The following is a 12,770-nucleotide window of genomic DNA, read 5'->3' as shown; positions in this document are numbered from 1 at the left end:
ACCTCCAGCTCAGAACAAATTTTTGAAAACGCGTAATATTTTATCATCTTTATAGTATACTTGTATCCTCTTTGGCAATTACCTCAATTGACGCGTGAAAACGCGTTCAATTCGTGGTAATGGCGCCGAAGTGGCCACAGGTAAACAATGGCCCGGAACATATCAACGAGCACGCCACGTACCTTCGAGAAGCATGCCATCAATTGCAGGCCGTCGACAAAGGCAGACAGAACCAAATACCATGGAATATTGTGCAGAAGTACCTCGAATCCACTATTGCGCTCGCGGGCAAGGTGCTCCAGCAGCCTGCCTTGAGCGAGATCCTCCACCACGCCCAAGATGCTGCGAAATGTACACAGATCATCCAGAAAGATGTCTCGATCATCAAAAACTCCGTTGGTTTCGGCACCGCTCCACTTAACACAACCAACTTCAGTGGAGGCAGAGCAGCCACAACCTGGGCACAGGTGGCCGTCAAAGGCCCCATGCCACCTCCGCCGGTCCCCAGCAGCACGCATACCATCAAGACCCAACCCATTGTCACGGCATACAAAGACCGAGCGATAACAGTCAGACTCAAAGACCATGGAATCGCCCAACGCTTCCGGGCGCTCTCCGCGGTCAAGATAAGACAGCAAGTAGAGACATCCATCCGAAACCACACGGCCACCAAGTCGGTGGCGGTGGTGGCCGCCCACCAGCTTAAGAGCGGCGACATACAGGTCTTTACCTCCTCTACAGCAGGGGCAGCGAAGCTCAAAGAGAACAGACAATGGGTCAGCAGTCTTGGAGAACACGCAGAAGTCATCGTGCCAACCTATGGAGTGATCGCCCACGGCATCTCAACAAGCACCATCAACGTCAAGGACCAGAAAGCAACCATCCAGCAAATACTTGCAGACAACTATACAGTCATCCCCAAGGCAGACATTTCATTTGTGGGATGGCTCACCCGGGAATCTCCCAACAAACGCGCATCCTCAATCGTGGTGGAATTCACAGACCCAGAAATGGCCAACGCCATCATCTATGCAGGGATGGTGTGGGACGGACAGATACACACATGTCAACTATATGACCGCGCCTGCAGAGTCAAGCAATGCTTCCGTTGCTATAATTACGGTCACATCAGCACTCAATGCGACGCAGCCCAAGCATGCGGCTATTGCGCCGAGCTACACGAGACCAAGACCTGCCCACAGAAGGGAGCGGCAAGCTTCACTCCCCGATGCACGGTTTGCAAGGGCGCCCACACAGCATGGAGCAATTCCTGCCCAGCAAGAAAGAAAGAGATGGGAAGAATCGAGCAAGCCAAGCAGGTCCGGAACACCTACTGGCCAATGGTCCCCAAAGCCAAACCCCTGGACAAATCCCCGGAGAACAACAACCCACGGAAAAGAGCTCGTCAAGCACGCGAGCCCACCCCCGACAAAATTATCACAATAGAGAGCCCCCGCGAAGAATATCCGGACCACGAGGCCATCACGCAAGAACCTGCACAGGCGCCAGGGAGAAGTTCTCTCCAAGAACTACAGACGCCCCAGGACACCACGCCCGTGCAGGCGCTTAACCATATGGCTTATTGGGCCCTGTGGCTGCGAAGTCACTGGATTCTTCCATGGGTGCACAGGTCTTCAATTGTATAACTACATTCTTTGAGTCTTACAAGAGCAAATGCTTATAAAGCCTAATTTATATTTAAAGTCATCTCTGGCTTTACTGATAATCTTCTATGAGTGGCCTGGGGAAGCTTGTGGCCTGGGGAAGCTTGTGACTGGGGGAAGCTTGTGACCTGGGGAAGCTTGTGGTTAAAGAAAGCTTGTGGCCTGGGGAGGCTTGTGGTCTGGGGAAGCTTGTGGCCTGGGGAAGCTTGTGGCCTGGGGAAGCTTGTGGCCAGGGGAAGCTCGTGGCCTGGGGACGTTCGTGGCCTGGGGAGGCTTGTGGCCTGGGGAAGCTCGTGGCCGAAGGAAGCTCGTGGCCTGGGGAGGCTTGTGGCCTGGGGAAGCTTGTGGCCTGGGGAAGCTCGTGGCCTGGGGAGGCTTGTGGCCTTTCTGGAGCGCGCTCCATTACTGGCTTGCAAAGTTATTCTGGTGTGCGCTCCAACCCTGACTTGCAACCTCTTTCATTATCATTTCAGCCGTGCAGAGTTGTATAATGATAATGTCATATTCTTAACTTGCTGGCTCAATTCACAGGACAATCAATGACATGAATAAGATGGAAGTGTGGGAAGCGGCTGGTCCAATTCCCAAGATGTTAGCTATAAATCCCATGAGACAAAGAAAAAGAAGTCCCAGCAAAGTAATTTCAAAGATAGATCTTGTGCACTGAAGCAATGTGGTCCTTGAAATGTATGACACCCTGTACATCCTCTGAACAAGAGGGGTGAGGGCATGGAAAACTATCATCTGAGGCCAAGTAGTGAAGATGGCAATCATGCATATGCCTTCTGAGGTCGAGAGAACGAGTAGTTCCTGGCCTTATAGGCCAATTGATCGTTTCCAAGGCAGAAGAGGCACTGGGTCGGTGGACAAATAAGAGGATATGTATCGCTGTTCATCAGATCAGGCTCCTCCTTTATTAGTCCACAAGCATTTTTCCTATAGGAAACCCCCTGAAGGTGACACAGAGAAGTCCAATCACTGATAGCTTGTACCTGATGACTGTGATCATGCTTCTCATTGACACAGCTACCAAGAGACTGAAAGAGACTCTGTGCAAGGCGGGCTCGCTCAACAAAGGCAAACTGAACCTCACTGGCATCTTTTATCTTGAGATGATCAGCAACAGATAATCCCAAGAGCTGATGTTCTATCTCAATAGTATCAATTGTGGCAAAAAAGTGTTCCCGAGTTTCCTCTCGTGCCTGTCGCCTTAGGAGTCGTCTCTCGCTCTGAATGGTCTTCTCAAGGGCTCTATGTTGGGCATGGAGATCAGTACCTTGTGCTTTTGACACAGACCCAGATTCTAGTTTCATAGCGCTGACTAGATCCTGCCTCTGCCGGTTGAGCTCCACTAGATAGGGATCCTGTTCAATGGCGGCTTTCTGCTCATCAGTCAGGTCTTTTGGAACTCTTGGGTCTTGAGTCAAGCTCATCATTCCCACAGCACGGATGACAGAGTCACGGGCTGGACATTCAAGATATGCAGATTGCACATCCCACTTTACCTTTTGGGAGATGTAGTAACGTTCAAAAATGTCAGCTCGAGAATGTCCTAACACCTGGTTCCGTTCAGCCGCCGTTGCAACGTCTATTCTTGATAATGAGCATTCAACAAATCGTATATATGGGCATCAACCCACCATCCACTGCATTTGCTGTGCCTCTCCTGATACAATAAGGGGTCAAAGGATCTTCAAGCCCGGCATTGCGCCCCAGCCGCTGCAGGTACTGATTGAACACATCGTATGGCAATGCACGGTCAGGGGAGACACGAATTCCCTGCGCGGTGCGGATGGTACGCCGAAATACTGGTACATCAAGTATATCAGGTTTCCATCTTAACTGCAAGCTGTTCCGGTAAGGAGGAACCGCAATCTGGAAAATATCATTGGAAGAGTTGATCCCCTGGGCCTCAAATGCCTGGTCTGCGAGAGCTAGCGCAAGAAAATGAGAAATTGCACACAGAGCCAAGTTGTCATCCCGCTCATGGAATATATATGTTGTCCTACAACCATGTTAGTGTCAAGCGATGCACATCATCCAAATCCAGGAAAAATGGTGCCTCACGGCTGTGACTTATTTCTCTTTCCTTTCATATACATCAAGGTAACCTCCATCACTAGGACATGGCGGTCTGGCTGTTCTGGATTGGGGATGACACGGAGTACCACATCCCTGTATCGCAGCGCATCATTAGAGCCTCGAGCACAACCACTCTCAATGAGAGCTCCTGGACGAGAGGAGGTATAGGCAGTCATTAACATCAGTAGTAGTAATTGGACCGTGTATCGCTCGTGTGGCACTGGAGATGTGTCCAAGCACCAGTGATAGTGAAGGATGGAGAGTAGATCTTCAACACTCATGGTAGGCTTGGATTTGACAGACAAGTCCAGGTTATACTCATCCGTCAATGGTCCCAAAATAAACTACAAAGATAATAAAACCAGGTCAGAACATAGCCAACATGGTAAATTAATGCAGCTTACCTCGCTGATTTGCTCACCAACAATATCATCCAGTTTTTCACCAGTAACTTGCTTATAGAGCAGCCTGAGAAACTTCCACTCAACCCATATTGTGCTTTGTTTTCTGATATTAAACTCACTTAATCGCCAATCAATATATAATCGAAAATTTTCCGCAGTACATGCTGAGAGATAGGAGTAACTGGATACTCCCATAAAAGTACAATACCTAAAATGATGTTAGCTGAATAACATAGATTTTTGTTGCAAAACTCACCGGTCCCAGAAGCGCTGAACGCGGTTGATGGCCATGGTTGTAGCATAAGCATATTTCTTCCTTATGGTCAGAGATTTGGCAACCCTGGCAGCATCTCTCGAGTAGTAATCCTCTGGACGAAGAAGTGGAATCTTTTTCTCCCGATAATGTGATCTCTTTAAGTTGGCTGTGCGCTGGCAAGGTTGGATAGTCATCATATGCGCTTGAACAAAAGCTGGCAGCAAAAGAGTGAGTGATATGAGGTCAGAAGGAAAGAATTGCACCACAGCTTGAAGAGGACAGCTCAGGACAGCAGAGAGCCTGGAACTTATACGTCTGGGAAGAAGGGGCCCGCGGCCACGTTTAAGAACAGAAGCCAAAATGGACCCTCTGCCAAAACAGGAGCGCAGCCACACGACCACCAAAAGTCGTGGCCTTTGACTTGAAAATCAAGGTGCTTGTGGGTGCAGGTATGGGTGACTGGCCTTCTAACTGGGCGCATGTTTGGCAGCTATACTGTAGTACATTTCCATCTTTCTCTTTTGGTCTTTTCGTGTTTCTGGCTTTCTGGCTTTCGTCGACTTTGGCGCAGCCGGAAAAATGTACTTTGCAATCGCTTATGTAATATTGCCCATGTCAGTGGATCAGCCGTGAAGGGGCGTCTCGCTGCTCTCACTAGCAAGCGAGCCATTAAGACCATTGGAAGAAATGTTGGGATTGATTGAGCTACCTAGTGCTCCTGAGGGCGAGGAGAGCTATGACGAGAATACAGGGCAGAGGATACCTACTGAGGCCACACATTTCCTCGCTATGGTGGGCGCTAATCCTAAAGAGGCTAGATCATTAGGATTAGGGGGAATCACGTGAATCCTGTCTTGAGACACCAGGCACAAGACAGAGAATCAGTTCAGACTCTCTTATGCTGCTTGCCATAGGTATTGCTCTGTCGTGTGTTTACTGTCTTGTGATAAACGTTTCCATGAGTCAGCTGTCACAACTCTTGGCAAGAAACGAGACTATATCAGTCCTGGGAATTTCTTCCCATTCAAATACTGATATCAGACTATTGCGCTATCTCATTGAGTGCGCGGCCTGGGACACTGGATACAAGCCATGCTTTGCATAATTTCCCAGGCAACTCAGGCTCCCTGGGGCTGTGAGAAATTCGTTCTTTGGACAGGGCCATGAATTCCACAGGAACTTCACCGATTCCGCAGGGCACAGGATACTACTGAGGCAGCATCCCAGCTGATGCCACAACGCCAATTCCACAGGGCAAATGATGCTTTTGAGGCAAGCCACTTGTTACCAGATTAGGGCCTTTCCTCTTAGGGCAAGCATGCCCTCAGGGCATCGCAGTCCATGAGGCTTTTTTTGCCCTAGAACCCTAAATGCACTGGGGCAGGCCACAATTTCAGCATCAAAGCTGATGTTGTCTCAGGGTGTTCCTGATCTTGCGGCATGAACATTCTTAGGGCGCCTTCTGGACTGTGGCAAGCCTCGCTTGAGCCACAAACTTCTTATTCCTCAAGGCAACCCAACGCCCCAGCACACGCAATCCCCCTGAGGCAACTCTTCGCCCCGGGGACACCGCCAAACCATCAATTTTCAATTGTCTCCCAAGGCAACTTGTCGCCCTAAGGGCAACCACTTATTTCTCAAAGCCAAGAATTCAATATTCCCCTGAGGGAGTCACATTTTCAGTTCAAGCTATAAAACTCAAGATTTCCCTGAGGCAGTCACATACTTCAGTTGAAGCTATAGACTTAAGATTCCCCTGAACCAAGCTCCTTGGGCAATTCAGGAGTACATGAGGAACAAGCCGAGCAGAGAAACCCAGGAATAGCTCAAGCTGAGCAATGAGTTCTTAATTGTACAAGGATGCATCACACCCCTCACAGCAGCAATGAAAGGGGTATTAAGCATATGCCAGGGATATGGTGACAATATAGTGAAAGGGGGCGTTGATGAGATGGCGGAGATAGCGATGTTTGCAGTGTTTGCTTTGCTTGCTAACGGCAGCATGGAGCGGGTACAAATGACTGGGCACAGCGCAACCAGAATGAGACCTTTCTACGCAGATTATGGTTGGCAGCTGCTGGTTGCCTCGTTTCCTTCAAGCATCTGGTTCCAGTCGCACGCCCTCGCTGTTTGCATCTTCTGAACATCCATCCCCTGACGCCGTAGGATGGGCTAAACCAAAGAACGTTATTTGGAATGAGTGACATGCTTCTACCCTTTTATTCCACCTTATAGGAATCTAAAGAATGTGGATGCGAATAGCCAAGGTTGCAAAAGGAGTTAACTCTCAGTCTCGTCAGCAATTCCCACAGTTCGCCTCGTTATCTTGCTGCAACAGGAAACTTTTGATCTTCTGTAACCCCTGTTTGTCCCCTTCAACCGTCCCCGCTATTTCCCTCTCTACCCAGCCTCGAGTGTATCCACCTCCGAAGTCAATAATCCATATATCATCGTTTGTATCAACAAGAACATTGGCAGGCTTCACATCACCCCAGATAACCCCAGCCAGATGTAAACGATCCAAGGAGGCTGCCAGTTGGTCTGCCCACTTCTGTCTTAAATTCATCGGCGGGTCGGCCCGCAACGCACATTCCAATGTCGTGTACTGACAATCAATCCAAGACAGTAACATCCCAATACAATGGCAGCCTTCATCATCCAGGACCACACCACACAGACGAGGGATCTGCACCTCCATGTCGAGCAATTTTTCGATGCGCTTATAGCTTTGAAGCTCACGGAGAGCCCCTCTCTTCTCACCCGCGCCCCACTGCTTAAAGAAGCAGACTGTCTGCCCATCCACAAGTACTTTCTTCGGGGTTTCGAAGTATATATCTTTGGGTCGATCGACGCAGATCTGTATTTGCCGCGGATGAAACGAGGAGCATACTGTGCGGAGTTCATAACCATCCAGATTGAACCCCAATTGGCTTGCTGGCGCAGCTTTGTAATACAGGGAAGGAACGAGTGCGTTATTGACGGCCAAGAGTAAGTAGTGAAAAGTTTCCGGGTAAAGATAGTCGTGGAGAGTGGGTACATGTGCTTCCTCCCAAGCTGGTTCTGTGTCTTGCAGTACTGGAAGAAATGGTTCTAGTGCCCAGTCCTGAAAATCGTCGATTGTTAAATCATCCAGATCACCGTCCGCTTCAGTTTCAGCAAATCGAAGGTATTTTTCGAGAATGTCTGGAGAGTCATGGAAATAGTCTGGCGATAGAAAAATGTGGAAACATTTCCCTTTGCAACGCACGATCATCTTCAACTCCTTTTTGTTTGGGTCGAACCAACATTCCGCAACGGACAACAGTGGCCACGGACTCATGATGACGAGTGGTCCCGTTGGACAAAGAGAAATACAAGACACTGGACAAATCGAATGGGTAGTGCGGAGAGACTGAATGAGTGTAAGTATGACCAATTTCTGCCTTAAACTGTAGGGAGAAACTGCCTGGGTGAAAGCGTAGAGGAGTGCTGCTGTGCTGTGATGCTATGGAAGGCGGAGTTGAGTCGGCCTCAGCGCTTCACCATCATGACGGATCAAAGTGGGGCCGGCCCAAGCGAAATTCTTGGCGACTGGCATTGACCACGGGCGGATCAACCCCACCCACTCTCGATCACGCTTGCCCGCTCACCAGAGCACTTGCATGAGCGCCTTGTCAGGGGCGATAGGTTGGGTCTAGGATGGAGGGGGATGAAAGGCGCGAAAATCCATGTAATATATTGATTTTGTGTCTCTTTTTTCTCTAATCTAACAATAGCATCAAATGGATGGTTGCGACGTTCGACAGTAACTATGCCTCGATACGCGCTGGAGTACTTTTCGCTTCGAGTCCTGCAGACCTATAATTTCTGTTAATAGTGGTTTACCTGTCTGATTTGGCGGTAACTGAAACTCGCAAAGTCTCACCTCTCTCGAACCGCCAGGGGGCGTTATATTTAGTGCTGCAGTTGTCATCTGCCTCCAGTCTACGTTGAACCTGATGAAGGCCTATAAATTGCTGCTTCGCGACCGAAAATGAATGGAGTGCAAAGACATACCCATTTTTACCTTACTATATCCAATCCTTGGAGATAACGCTGCTTTTTTTTCTCCGCAATGTGCTATAGATACTGTAAGCAGTATCGGTGCGGGCACAAAAAATGGGCGGCACCTCAGTACTGCAAGTACGCCACTACCAGCAACATTACTGGTCGTCGATCGATGTGCAATGAAGGACGAACTACCGAGACAGTCGCGGACGCTGACCTCTGCGGGCAAGATGCGTGCTTCATCGAGGATCTCAAGCGCTCTGGTTGGACGTGTTGCCAGTGCGGTGAAAAGGAAAATAGGATGGACGGCTGCCTTGGACCACCAACTGGGGTAATGTCGTGCACTCATTTGGTCTGTACTCAGTGCCGATATTCATAAATCATGACGTATTTTGTCGTTCGACTAAGTATGTTTTTTATCACCTAAGCATTTCCGACTCTGCTGACGGGAACTTGCCAGTAGCACGCGATCGGGAAACGGCAGATCTGCGACTACAGCCATCCGAAAGTCAGGCTCGGCGCTGGGAGCGCATGTTTGTTGTAGAGATCAATGGCAGCACGCAGGTTAATTTTCTGCTCCTCACTGGTAGATGGATTGTCAATCATGGTTTGGAGCTCTCTGATCCGAGAATCAACATTGAACTCGATTGAAACCGGACACGCTGGAAGTGGGGTAAATCTAGGCATGGTTGCAGAGTTGCGTTCCTTGCTGAAGGACAATGAAAGGGTGCTGGCAGAAGTGAGACGGCGGCAGGCAGACGAGCATACATGTGTTGGGAGGTCAGCCTTGGCACCTGCCAAGCCTACTCCCCTACTACTGTGGGCTCCTGGTGAGCCCATGAACCCCCCCCCCCCCCCCCGGGCGGGGCTGGCACGAGTGCCGCGTTGATTCGAAGATCGATCGGGCTTTCTACCATATACAAGAGAGCTTCCCTCCCCGTCCTCCACGAACAGATATTAACGCCTCCCGGTCATCTTCGCTATGTGTCGACAGTACGGTGCCTCCAGTAGTTAAATCGTCAGTCCTTACCCACCTACGACTCCCCTTCGCCTTGAACTTTCGTTCTACGCCCTGCGGCCTTTGCCACCTTTATGCACAGTGGACGATGAAGAAACTTGCACCCGGAGCAACATACGCATCGGAGATTTGGTGGCCACAAACTACGAAAATCAGAGACGACTCTCTACACCCTGGACAGTGATGAGTGGATAGAAAGGTGTGTTACAAGCGCTTTGTTATTGCAGGCTTGACCTGCCGCTATATATGAGCCGTGAGGAGCAACACGTGAAGGTGGTGTGGCATGATGAGGAATGCCTTGTTCAAGGCTCCGCTGCTGATATTCCCCCGACATCGGGTGAAGCATTCAGCATGCTCGTCGATTTCTGTCTGCTCCATGAACTCGGTACCCAGTTTCTGGCTTCTTTCGCGGCAGCATTAACATTTCCGACACACAACCACTACAAAGTCGCTATTGAACTCCCAGTTCCTGACAATGCTAAAGATTCGACCGGACCGCCTCCAGCACAACAAGATGCGACAGACGAATGGGCCGTCCTAAATGAGCAGCTGCCTTATTACGTGACCTTGAGCTGCAATTACGCTGTCGTGATTTCAAGCCTCTGCGGCTCATTTTGGGAACCCAGCGTTCCTTGCAACCTAGTTAGTGCTTGGTTGCACCCTGTCTTGAAAGAAATACCACGGAAACGTGAGATCGTCGATAGTCCGGGACGATACACTGAGTTTCTCGCGCTTATATGTGGTTTTCGTCGTCCACCCATCTTTGCACTCTGGATCGGAGCTGCGATTAGTGGACTGGTACCTAAGATTCTCAATTTAGTTGGTGGTGGCACACCCCCCCTGGATCCCAACGGGTTTCCGTGGACCGGTTGTCCTCAGTCTTTCATGGACCTGGCAGGCTCAGGACCGTACTTCGGACAACACTCTGGAGAAAGCATGGTTGAAAGAGTGGATGCCTGGCGTCTTCTCTACCTTCCGGTGGTCGAACCTGATGGTCTATATTACGAGAGCTTCCCATTCTCGCCCTGGCAACCTGTTGGCTTTACTAAAGATAAAAATTGTGTTTTCCGAGTTCGGGCCCACGAATCCTGTCCGAGACACCGCCTTGTGTATGAATATTGGACGTGGCAGTTGCCGAATGGTTCCACTATCCACGACAATGGCCTCCAATCCTCTGAACCCCGAAGCTATCCAGAAACAGAGCTTCTCCCTCCAAGAAGCGTTGATCCTGTCATACCACTTTCAGATCAAGAGGCGTCCCGCGAGGAAGCAACAGAAGTGTTCCGATGGGTTTTGGCAAACCACGAAGGCAAGCCTGCTTCGGAGCCCATTTACTATGATGACTGGATAGCAGACTGCGACTACAGTGATGGCTCGTTGCAAGAAAGTGCTGCCGGTGACACTTGCAGCATGCCGGATACCAGCAACCAGGGCCGACTCTCGATTGTGGAATGGATGGATGGTGTTGAGATTTCTTAAGATTTTTTTTTTAAAAAACTCAGTAGTTTCCCCAGATCTTAATCTATAATCCACCTCACTGAACACCCTGGAGCGCGACATGCTTTAACTTTATGCTCATTATTTGCGTGTTGGCAGTAGTTGTTCTTGCAGAAACCCGATAAGCCAGAGGTAGTCATCTTGCTCTGTTTTCACGCGTAATCAGCCTCCCCTCAGCCTCCCCGCTTTTATAAGGCATTTGGTGCAACTTACCTTAGAATGATTTCGGTGATTACGAGGAACTGGGCACTCTCCTACAAGGACACTCAGGAAATGCAAGATCTTGCAAGTGGGTTGAGGGAGGGCGACGGTTTTTCAATCTGCATCCCCGCTGATGCTGCGTCGCATTAAACCATCTGTTCGTTGCCCAAGGAAATCAGGGGGAATCAAGGCTCTTTGTATGCCATTTTGTAGACAATTCCCGCACATTTCTCCCGCAGTTTTGCAACCGCCGGCTTCTGTAGTTATGAGAGGACGTGGCCATTAAGCTCCCGCTTGGGGATGCATGATGCGTTGTCCGTGTTGATTAGACCTTGGGCTGCAATTACGCTGTCGTGATTTCAAGCCTCTGCGGCTCATTTTGGGAACCCAAGACCACAGGATATCCGGCAAATGGGGAACCCAATATGACATACTCGGCGCTTGTACCCCTTACCCCGCTATCTAGCACATCGAAAACCTCACAACCGAGACCTTGGCTCCTCAGGATACTGGCAAGAGCCTATTAGAGTTGGTATCACACCCTATAGCTGGCAGCTGCAGCTGTTTTGGTTGATGCCTTTTTCGCCTGTCACATATGGGGTAGAGAGACCCTGACGCCCGAATGAGAAATGAGAGCCAATCGGCAACCTTTCTTTCCATGCTAGTGGCTTCATTGGTGACTGTAAACAGCCCCCGAAGAAGTGGCTGTTTCCCTGGAGTTCTGCTATTGGATCTTGAGGAGTTGGGCAAGGGGGCCGAGGGTCAAAAAAACAAGGCGCTTAACATTGAGCTCACTGTTGACTGAGAGCTCGGTTTTTTTTTTTTTTTTTTTTTTTTTTTTTTTTTTTTTTTTTTTTGTTTTTTTTTTTTTTGGGGGGGGGGGGTGAAGAATATTATAGAAAGGGTGTGTTAAGAAAAAATGATATGAGTGTTAATAGAAGCGAGATCATAAAGCCTTAACTTCGGGTACAGCTGTCAATAAACATGTTGAATTAAAAAGAATGGAATGTTGAGATGCCACAAGTGAGGCCTGAGGAGGTAAAAGGAACTGAGAAGTGAGTGACATCGCCCTTAAAATACCGGTGATACTGGGTTCCCAATATCAAAGTGCACCGACATGAACGCGAAGAATGCCCTCGATGGCTGATAAATTAAAGCAATTTTTCATTAAATTGAAAAGTATAGATTTTCAACAAGTAGGCCGAGGTCACTGGAGGACAGCAACGGAAAGGAATGAGAAATCAATATATCCGAGGGGCTTCAAGTATCCCCGCCTTGGTCGAAATGCATCGGGAGAAAGAAAGATATAAGGGTAATATATACCCTTTAAATAACTAGAAGGAAGAGGGGGCCTACGACGTAGAATTCCAGCTGCTAATGTAGCTTCGGAGTCCTGCAGCTTAGAATCAACCAGTATATCCCAGCCGCTGGGAATCATATTCCACCATTTTGTTCGGTAGTACTTTGGCTCATAGCCCGAGATATGTCGTGAGCCGCGTTCCGCTTTCTCGCAAAGTCGACATGCCATACATATCATAGAAAGTTCCCCGGATACTATCGTCGTTACCGATGGACATTTCGCCGCGCCCTGACATGCTGTTGCCAGTATCGGGCTCCAACCC

At 49.2% G+C, this 12,770-nt stretch overlaps 4 protein-coding genes across 4 annotated transcripts; 2 read left to right on the top strand and 2 right to left on the bottom strand.

Moving 5' to 3' along the window:
• Positions 1–119: 119 nt before the first annotated feature.
• Positions 120–1,646, top strand: CIMG_03976 (uncharacterized protein; the record flags this gene model as incomplete). Its single annotated transcript, XM_001244534.1, has 1 exon — positions 120–1,646. One exon carries the CDS (start codon positions 120–122, stop codon positions 1,644–1,646), a length of 1,527 nt encoding a protein of 508 aa, XP_001244535.1.
• A 572-nt stretch (positions 1,647–2,218) lies between these two features.
• CIMG_03975 (uncharacterized protein) lies at positions 2,219–4,603 on the bottom strand (the record flags this gene model as incomplete). The annotated part of the gene is made up of 5 exons (XM_001244533.2): positions 2,219–3,252; positions 3,305–3,669; positions 3,732–4,090; positions 4,151–4,358; positions 4,407–4,603. 5 exons carry the CDS (start codon positions 4,601–4,603, stop codon positions 2,435–2,437), a joined length of 1,947 nt encoding a protein of 648 aa, XP_001244534.2. The 3' UTR covers positions 2,219–2,434.
• A 1,976-nt stretch (positions 4,604–6,579) lies between these two features.
• On the bottom strand, positions 6,580–7,908 carry CIMG_03974 (uncharacterized protein). The gene has a single exon (XM_001244532.2). It carries the CDS (start codon positions 7,723–7,725, stop codon positions 6,703–6,705), a length of 1,023 nt encoding a protein of 340 aa, XP_001244533.1. The 5' UTR covers positions 7,726–7,908; the 3' UTR covers positions 6,580–6,702.
• A 906-nt stretch (positions 7,909–8,814) lies between these two features.
• CIMG_03972 (uncharacterized protein) lies at positions 8,815–11,001 on the top strand (the record flags this gene model as incomplete). The annotated part of the gene is made up of 4 exons (XM_001244530.2): positions 8,815–8,839; positions 8,896–8,996; positions 9,159–9,262; positions 9,678–11,001. The coding sequence occupies 4 exons, from the start codon at positions 8,815–8,817 to the stop codon at positions 10,927–10,929; spliced, it is 1,482 nt and encodes a 493-aa protein (XP_001244531.2). The 3' UTR covers positions 10,930–11,001.
• Positions 11,002–12,770: the final 1,769 nt, after the last annotated feature.

The sequence above is a fragment of the Coccidioides immitis genome, assembly GCF_000149335.2.
Source record: "Coccidioides immitis RS genomic scaffold supercont3.6, whole genome shotgun sequence".
In the NCBI taxonomy this organism is placed as follows: Eukaryota; Fungi; Ascomycota; class Eurotiomycetes; order Onygenales; family Onygenaceae; genus Coccidioides; species Coccidioides immitis.
This window is presented reverse-complemented; position numbering and strand designations above follow the sequence as displayed.

Coding starts and splice junctions, on each gene's coding strand:
- CIMG_03974 (XM_001244532.2), bottom strand. CDS start 7,725: ATGAGTCCGTGGCCACTGTTGTCCGTTGCGGAATGTTGGTTCGACCCA.